The 9,632-nt window shown below is 48.8% G+C and overlaps 2 protein-coding genes across 2 annotated transcripts; both read left to right on the forward strand.

The window, feature by feature from the left end:
* Positions 1-968, forward strand: LOC122617424. Its single transcript, XM_043793275.1, has one exon. It carries the CDS (start codon positions 35-37, stop codon positions 749-751), a length of 717 nt encoding a protein of 238 aa, XP_043649210.1. The 5' UTR covers positions 1-34; the 3' UTR covers positions 752-968.
* A 5,944-nt stretch (positions 969-6,912) lies between these two features.
* On the forward strand, positions 6,913-8,379 carry LOC122616388 (zinc finger and BTB domain-containing protein 17). Its single transcript, XM_043791828.1, has one exon. The coding sequence runs from the start codon at positions 6,913-6,915 to the stop codon at positions 8,377-8,379; it is 1,467 nt and encodes a 488-aa protein (XP_043647763.1).
* Positions 8,380-9,632: the final 1,253 nt, after the last annotated feature.

Raw genomic sequence — 9,632 nt, forward strand, 5'->3', positions numbered from 1 at the left:
AGTCGACTAGTTCTTGGAGTGACCACAGATCAGGATGCGGTTCATCGGTTGTGCTTTCTTGGCTTTCTGCTGCCTGGTGGCTTTTCCCACTGTCACGCCCACTCTGTTGGCTCCCATTCGGCCATATGCTCAGAATGGAACCCTCGCTGTGCAGAACAACTTTGCCTTGGAGCTGAAGGCAGTGATCCGGCAGATACCGGTCGACATCATCGAGAAGCTGGTGCAGAAGTACCTCCTCAACGACATCGAGTTCCAGGGCCTGATCAGGGCCATCAACTCCCTGCCCGCCTATCGATTCTATCGGCAGTTGGTCAACCAGCCCGAGGTGCGACTACTGCAGCAGTGGATCACGCAGCAGCTGATCCTCTCGGGTGGTGGACCCAAGATCTTCGATTCCCTGGAACTGGAGATCAAGATCTTCAACAAGTATCCCTACTGGTCGCAGATCGTGAGTGGCATCCAGGGCTTCCAGACCGAGTTCGTGCAGATCTACCCAGTGCAACTGATTCGATCCCTTCTGGAACCCAGTGCCACCCAAGCCAGTCCTCAGCTGTCGGAGCTCTGGCGTCGCCTGGTGGCCTTGCGCCCAGTTTACGACCGGGTTTTGGCCACTCCGCCCGGCAAGGTCATCACCGCTGAGCTCCAGAGGCTGGGCGTGGATGTGGGTGGTGTGGATGCCCTCATCCGGTACCAGTTCGGTTGGAGCAACGCCACCTTTCCCAGCTACGATTACACGGATTACCTGTACTAGAGATTCCACATGGAACTGGGTACGAAGGTTGTGCACCTTGTGGACGAACAATAATTACCTTTCAAGTATTAACAGCGTTGCTTCTATAAGTTACTAATGTTTAAAATGAGTAGATTCTTTATATTTATTGTAATTGGTGGCAGTTCTGGTCAAAAATATTTAGCCTTACTTAGCAACTGTATATCTATTTAAAATACATGCCTGATTGAGAACATAATCCAATTGTTTTAGAGTATTCAAATTATTAATTTAGAAGCATTTGATATCCTATTCCCGCCTGTTAAAAATCTTCATTCCCCATCTGTCACAAGCAACTGTAAGTCAATCACAGAGCCATTTCCATTTGAATGGCACATTGAAGACCTGGCAAATACCACCAAATCCGAATTTGGCCAGTGCTTTAAGCCCGTGTTCCTGCTCTCCAAACGGACGGAGAAATCTCTCGTTCCCCCCGGGCAATAACAATAAATATCCGTACTGGCTGCTCGGCTGCTCAAAGGTCGGACTCAAAGGCGGCACCCTCGCAATGCGAGGTACGCGTATCCATGGCAATGCCATGATTAAGTAACAGATGAGCCATGTGTCCTGCAATGTGTCCTGCCGAATGGAGTCCTGGTGTCCTGGCCCTCTGTTTCAATGCCGCCTGGCTGTTTGGTGTCCTGCGCCTGTTCGTGGGTCGCACATGCGATTTAATTGAAACAAACCAAACAGGAAGCGGCGCTGGAAGGTGGAGGGGGTCCTGCGAATGGGGTGCTTTTGTAATGAAGTTCCCATTTCGCTCAGTCACTCATTAAAAGTGGAACCGGCATTGGTATTGGCACTGGCACTGGGATTGGCATTGGAATGGGGATGGGATTCGGAGCTGGGATTGCGACTGCGAGTGCAGCGGAAACTAGTTAATGTGAGGCCATTGTCAAAAGCAGAAGCGCAAGTCGTGCAATTTTCGCACAGCAGCGGAAGGACACTGAGAGAAACTGGCAGCGGTATTTTATTCGAGCTTGAATATGTAGCTCAGTCGGAAGTTTCTGCTGATAATTGCAATAAATTTCAAAGTGTATTTCTTATATAACAAGTTGACCCATTTTTATGTTGCGTAAGCCTAACATTACAGCTGAAAACTTGAACTATTTCTCGCAGTGGAGCATCAGCTTGAAGGGGAATCCTGCACAGGATCTTGGCAGGCTTAGGCATAAAACGCGAAGGGAGTTTTCCGCCCCACCCCACCGTTTCCCTCGTCCTTCTGCGGTGAACGCGTCCAATTGGAATTTTATATGCATAGTCTGATAAGTGAGCCAAGGGGTAAAAATGAAATATTTTATATTTCGCCGCCACCGCCGCCGTCGCCGCTGCTAAAACCCTAAAACCCTCCCTAGACGCCCGTGCACTGTGACTGACATGCGGATGCGAGTGCGAATGCGGATGCGGATATGCGAGCGGAGCAGCCCTCCTTCCAATCTGGGTGCATTTGCCACCCCTGAGGGCGCAGCGCTTTAAAAAACCCTATTCCAAATCAGCAACAGCCTCAGACTTCAGCGGTTTCCAAATGGTTTCCAAATCGCGCCACGCTTGAGCTCTGCTTTGTAGCGTTTACAGTGAGACATGGATGGGTGAACACGATTACTTCACAATGAGTGATCTAACATAGTACTGATTCATAAATAATATATGATACTCGTATTGTACAAAGGTTCTGAATAAACTGTGTTTGAACATCCATAGCCAACTGATAGTAGTATCTATATATCTCATAATATCTATATATCTATTCTGAATATTCTTTAAACAAGTCTTGGAATGTAATGTTACATATGTTATAACCAGCGTGCAGCATAGCCAGTGCTCACTGTCGACCCCTGTCGCACTTTTCATACTTTCATGCTTTCCATAGTGGTGCCGCTATGTGGCTCGTGTGTTGTGTTTGGTGTTTGAAAATGCACCTGGCCAAATTTTCGGCTTCGATTGCCAGCCTTTGACTTTTGGGGAGGGAATCCAGAACTGGGAACTGGAAACATGGAACTAGGAACTGGGATTTCGAATCGAGCGAGGACTCTGGTGGTTGCATTGTGATTTCCTCGCCGCACATGCCGCCGTATGAATACTATACACATTCGTTCGAATGTGCAGCGGACCAATTCGCAGCTCGGAATCCTTGGCGCAGGACATTAGCGGCAGTGGCAAATGAGCGTTGGTCGCCGGTCGCGTGCCCGAAGCACTTCGACACCCGACAGAATTGTGAATTGTGATTGTTTTTCACTGTTTTTTTGTATTGTTGTTGTTGTTGCTTCGAACCCTCTGCGAATTGCCAGTTCGCCGTCTCACTCGCTCTGTGGGTTTCTGTGTCCTGCGGCGCATATTTATTGTGTGTATTTATTTTTAAGCAAGCTGCACAACTGGAGGAATACGAGAGCTCGACCATAATTATGCCGGGGTTTCCCGGGGTTAGTCACTTGCCATTTTCCGGGGAGTTTTGTTTGCTGCAAAGTGGGATTTGCGGGCAAATTCCTTAAGCCCAGTTCGATGGACGGTCGACTGTCTTTGCACACACACACACATGTTGCAATTGGCTTATTGGGTTTTCAATTTAAGACGCTGCTAAATAAAGTTAGAAGTTAGTTGCTAACGCACTGATGGGGTGCCTAGCCCGTCATCACTCGGCAGAAATGCAATTATGAATATTCACACCCCTCGAACACACCGGGCTGCATTTGCAAATTGCATATGCTTATGGCAGCTAAAAATTATAATTGTTTTTATTCAAATTTGAGCATGACGCACAGCTGAAGGATTATTATAAAAATTCGTATTTCGGGGGAGAACTTTGTGTGCTTCCTTAGCGGAATTTCAATCTATCGTTGTACCAAAAACTTACCTTTTGATACTTAATTTTCCTATATGAATATAAATATAATCGGATTTAGGCAAGAGCATGATGATTGCATCTTATGGCAACTTGTTTTCCATTCACTGCAGATTAGCCTACCAAAACCCCCTAAGCCCTGAGCTCAATGGGGTATTTACTATTAAGCCTCACATGCTGAGCCTGGCTTATTGGCTGCTGAATCTTGCGGGGATACAGCAAATTTGGAGCTTTCCATTTTAATACCCAATGGAGTAATGCAAATTGGTAACAGATTTCAGGACTTCCCCTCGGCCGGCAAAAGTGAAATGCAATTAAAAACCTTCGCGTCCTGCACACCAAATCGCTTTCCTGTTCGAGCAGCAGAAATTGCATGAAATTATGAAAGCGAAAAATTTAATTACAGCTCAGTGGCAGTGGCAGTGGCTGTGGCAGTGACTGTGGCAGTGGAAAGGATTGACAGGAGCGAACCCCGAAAAGGCAGCCTCGTCGCCACAATGGGCAACATGTGCTACAAGTGGAGTGGATCCTTGAGGAGCTGCCCAAGCAAAAGTGCACGCGGCTTGCAGCCTCAAAAGCTGAAGAGCTGAAAGGCTAAAAAGCCTTTTGAGACACACACAGCCAGCTGAACGAGAGAAGACGAGAATGGAAATGAAAGTGCATTATGCCGCATAAACGATGCATTTTCGAACATTAATTATTGCCAAGGAGCCGCCAGCGGGCCAGAGGGAGCAAGGATCCCGGCCAGGACACGCAGACAGATCCGAGGTGGGGCCGAGCCCTTGAAATTACCATAAAAAGATGCACTTAAGGGTTAGCAATGTACCGAACAACAAACAGAATGCGTACCCCTCACGTGGGCGATTCGACGAGGAGGTAGGATATAGCAAACATATCCCAGTGGGCGGGGCTCTTCTCCACGGGCTGTCGTGGGTGTTTGTCGAGTGCAAATTTGTGCCAAGAACGCCTTGGAGCGCAGAAATCAGAGCAGTCAGAGCTGGATTATGAAGGGTGCACGCAGAGAAAATCGTCATCAATTGAGGGTGAAAGGTAAGTGACTTGAAAGCAGCTTTCATCGAAACAACATTAAAACGCTTTCCAGAGCATTCTATTCATATTTCTATTGGGAAAGTTCTAGAGATTTACTGAGTTCCCCCATAGAAACAAGTGCAGAGATCGTATACATGGGAAATAATAAAAGTGCACTCCGATCTGATGGATGATGATAACCGAAGAGAAGCCGCTAACCAACACGCACTAATCCGTTTCAATGAGCTTGTCTCAGCTTAATCAACCTTCGTCCTTTTTGATGGCTTGATTTCCCGCTTCCTTTTTCTCTCACTTTAGCGAATCGCAAATAAGGCGGCATTTGTGACTGACAGGAATAAGTTGGCAAGGCATCGCCCCGCAGGAGAATGAGGGGAGGACTTTCACCACCCGGCACGGGGATGGACTTTGAATCAGTGTATCTGCGCTGCCTTTCAGGACCTTTCAGGACCGCAAGGACGACGGGACCTCCAGGACCTTTAGGACAATGCTCGCGTGGCTGGCGCACTTCTGAGACTTTTGTTGCCTTCGCCGGCGATTCACTCGATCCGAAGTTTGCGCCAGGATTTGGCCTCGGATGCGTGCGCTATTTTAATTCTAAGCTGCACGGCAAACATCGATTCCCCCGGCAAAAAGGCCACCCTGCTGCGGCAGGATCGCCTTGGGAATACTCTCTGCACTTTCCCCCGTGCACTGCGAGAAAATCAACATGGCAAGCACATTATACTGACTCTACAATCGATATTATAAGCCTTCCAGCTGAGTTAATAACTACAGTGGACAAATTTAAATAAAAATCTTAGATGAACTATGCAATTGGGTGCTGTTTTCTTTTAGTGCGCAAATTGTCAGCCCGTTTTGGGGTGGCAATCGTTGCCATGCACGTGCCTACCGTAATACAAGAACAACAACAATGGCGTCGTGTTCAACATAATATGCCATATTTTCCAAGAGCGAGAGTCCTGCGAATCCTGCGCGTCCTGCGACGAAAGCCCTCGACGGGAATCGAAAGTGCATTCCTTTCATGGCAACCACTGTCGACTCAGTCGGCTCAGTCGGCTTCGCATTTCGATTACATTAATGCAAAGCACTCACACGGACGAGTGTCCAGGATACTCGCACACAGACACAGCCACAGTTACAGCTACAGCTACAAGGATACGGGGATACAAGGATACAAGCGATTGTGCGCCGTGCTCCGTGCTCCGCGGTGGTGAAGTTCGAAGTTCGAACCCAAGTTGTGTCTGCGAGTCTGCTAGTCTGTTACCTACCCCACCAAAAGCGAACTTGACGAGCTTAGTCGTCTGAGGCTGATAAATGCAGTGCGGCGAAGTACACCTCGCGAAACACTTAGTAGATAGGAATGTATAACATATAGAAACCCAAACTATGCCCAAGCTGTCTTACTTGTTACATTGTTTACTTTTGCAACCAGCTTGCGGGCAATGGCCAACAGCTGTTTTGCAGCAAATGGCAACAAAGAAACAATTCACCTTTTGGCCCAAGGATCTATTTCCCGATGTATGAAGGACTCCTTGCCGCTGACCTTATGGTTACATGCTTAATTAACGACTTCAGGGGTGTCAGCTGTTTTTGGCAAAACTGAGGACAATGCGCTGCTCAGATTTCCGCTGAATACACACATTTGCCTAGGAAGGTGCTGCGATTTTGGTGCGTGGCAATTTCGGGGTCCCCCGAAACAACAGCTGTCGCACATTGATTTCTCCGAGTGCATTGTCCTGGCCGCAAAACGACAGAGTGTGCGTCTGTGTGTGCGTAGGACTTTCACTCCGCTTGTGTATGTGTGTGTGTGTGTGTGTGGAAAAAAGGGTGACTAATGTGTGTGTGATTGCTAACAAAAGATTCCGGCTTTTGCGGCTCTGCCGGCGTCGAAAAAGGACAACGACTTCGGCCGAAAAGGGGGTTGAAATGAATTTCCAGGACGCCGGCACAAACAATGATTTCGAGTTTCGGTTTCGCTTTCCTTTGGCCTGCGATAGACATAAATAGCCGCCGCCGCGTCCACCGAACGTCATTCGCAGCACAAACGTCGAGCCGACTGGAGGTCTTCTGCATAGAGTCCCAGTCCGCGAGGATCAGCGTTATCAGTTTGTTGTTAAGTTTGCTTAGTTCCCGTTCTACGTTCTACGTTCCACGTTCCCCGTTCTACGTTCCCCGTTCTCCGTTCTCCGTTCTACTACGTTTTCGTTGCGTTTTTGCCAAGTTGAAGTTTTAAGTTGAAAGTCCCATCGATGCCATGGCCCAGATACAGATACAGACACCGATACCGATGCCGATGCCAGCCACCGCGGAGCCCACCCAAAAGCTCAGCCACCCGCACAGCATTGGCATCCAGTTGCAGCACAAGGGCATGCCCCATGGCCTCGGCCTGCTGACCACCGTGGCCTCGCTGCCCCCCAAGTACCGCAGTCGTTACCTGAACCTGAAAACCAGGTGCGAAATTCCACTGGATCTAACGCTGAAGCTGCCCTCACCGCTGCCCAGCAGCGATGTGCCCATGGCCGCCACATTCGCCGAGGTCTACAGCGAGAATACGGGTGCGAGTTCCAGCGAGGCGCAGGTAGCACAGCTGGCACAGGTGGCGGTGTCCAGAGTGGAGGAGCTGCCGCCACCGGTGAAACCGCCAACGCCACCGCAGAGTCCAGCAGGGAAGCGCAAATTGAGCCGCGAGAGCTATGACGACGAGCAGCCGGCTAAAGTGGCCAAAAAGGAGCAGGAGCAGTCGGTGGAAACAGTGGAAGCCACACCAGCGAAACCCGTCAAAGTGGCGGATGCAGCGCCTAAAACCAACAAGGCCTCCACCTCGTCGGCGAAGCCCTCCCGCAACAAAGCCACCCGCAAGCTGAAGTTCGACGAGGAGACCAGTTCCCCCGTCTCGGGCACCATCATTCGACCGCTCGAGGACATCACCGATGGATCGATGCAGTACAGCAACGGCGACATTGACCCCAAGTACAACATAGTCGAGATCACGGAGGAGACCAAGGCGGAACTGGCCGCCATCAAGAACGTGATTGGCGACTACGTGTGCCGCCTGTGCAAGATCAAGTTCGAGGACGCCTTCGGGCTGGCCCGGCACAGGTGCGCCTGCATCGTCCTGCTGGAGTACCGGTGTCCCGAGTGCGGCAAGCAGTTCAATTGTCCTGCCAACCTGGCCTCCCATCGCCGCTGGCACAAGCCGCGCAAGGAGGCGTCCAAGAAGGAGAATCGCAACACCACCAACCAGCCGGAGAAGCAGCAGCAGCAGGTGGAGAAGAAGTCGGAGGAGGAACTGGCCTTCGATTGCCAGGAGTGCGGCAAGAAGTTCAAGAGGGCCGCCTACCTGAGGAAGCACCAACTGACCCACCAGAAGAAGGAAAAGCCCGTGGAGAAGCAGTTGGAAATAAAGCCCACCACTACCACCACCACAATCACGGGCAGTTTCCACTTCAACCAGGCGGCGTCCACCAGCTCCTCCTCCGCCAGCAGCTCGCACTCCGACGAGGGCGTCTACGTGGTGGGGTCCAATGCCAAGGAGAACTACGACTACGACAACGACAACGACTACCTCTCGGACTCCAGCTCCTCCGCCTCATCGGCGGGATACGGTCGGCTCCAGATTGTGGAGCATGGGCTCACGGAGGAGGAGAGCATTGCTGCCGCGGCTCTGACCAACTTGAGGAACTGCGCCTCCGTCATCCAGCACACCACCATGGCCCACTGAAATCGAGTGAGATTTATGTTTAATGTTTAATGTTAAGTTTAGTTTCTAGTTGTTCCAGAACACCAAACCCAATGCAGCTGAAACAGACCAAAGAATTAGTTATATTCAAAAGGAGATTTCGGTTTCCACTTCGTATTCTTAGTTAGCCATAAAGTTTAGTTCTTAAACCGATTCAGTTTCGTTCGCAACATGAGTTCAGTTCTAGTCAGACTCTAGTTTGTATCCGTACTTCGGCCCGCATTCCACAGGCAATTTAGTTGTAACCTTATTTCTAGTCAGTGACACCAAAGAATCTTGGCACTAGTCAGCTTCAATACGATCTCGAAAAGGGTGTCTCTTGTGTACCAGGAAGGCATTTCTACCAGTCTCCAGGTTTAGATAGTTTAGGAACTTTTGGGAGTGCAATGAACCTACAACGAAAGCCAAAGAAACCAACCAAAGATTTACAACTAATATTTATACCTACATCATCAATTCATAACTCATCCTTCATCCTTCCTATTACTAATCATCCTATAACTTTCCATACTTCACACTTTCATAACAATTTCCTCAAGACTCATCACTCATCCTCTATCATCTTTGTCATTTTCGCAAATCACTTTCCCACCTTTTCAACCCTTTGCCAACATTCCACACTGGAAATTTCTCGTCATTCTAGTCACAAGTTCTTGCATTCCTTCTAGTCACTTAGGGTAGATTATCGCTATAAGTCAGCTTCAGTTCGGTCTACTAAGTTTGTACAAACATATATCGTTCTTCAATTTCGGATACAGCTTTAGTCATATTCAGGTTATATACCGAAACCAAAATTCAGGCAAAATTGTGCAGTAATAGTTCTTAAGTTCGATTCAAACCAAAAAGCAAACCAAATCCTAGTTTAAAGCAAAACCAAGCCCAGTGTTGGTCAACCAAAGTCGAGTGTGAGCTCTAGTCATTTTAGCCACCTAAGATACCAGTGGGAGTCAGCTTGTTAGCTTCTCAGTTTAGTTTAGTTACGTTTAGTTTAGTTTAGTTTAGTTAGTTTAGTTAGGCATAGAAACGGACATTGGACCAGCGTCTCACTACCAGTCAAAGTATTGAACAGTACAACCTAGCTATAAGGGCCCCAGGCTTCAGAACCGGCGGTTGTGTACTTAAAGCAATAGCATTAGTAATCCCCCCCGATATCGGGACAATATCACAGCGCTATTGTTCCTTAGCATCTGTTTGTGTAAATTGGTTGTAACCGCAGAGTACAACGAAAAGGGAAA

This window comes from Drosophila teissieri, chromosome 3L (genome assembly GCF_016746235.2).
Source record: "Drosophila teissieri strain GT53w chromosome 3L, Prin_Dtei_1.1, whole genome shotgun sequence".
Lineage (NCBI taxonomy): Eukaryota > Metazoa > Arthropoda > Insecta > Diptera > Drosophilidae > Drosophila > Drosophila teissieri.

What these genes read in the sequence shown, in the direction of transcription:
- LOC122617424 (XM_043793275.1), top strand. Translation starts at nt 35, where the DNA reads ATGCGGTTCATCGGTTGTGCTTTCTTGGCTTTCTGCTGCCTGGTGGCT.
- LOC122616388 (XM_043791828.1), top strand. Translation starts at nt 6,913, where the DNA reads ATGGCCCAGATACAGATACAGACACCGATACCGATGCCGATGCCAGCC.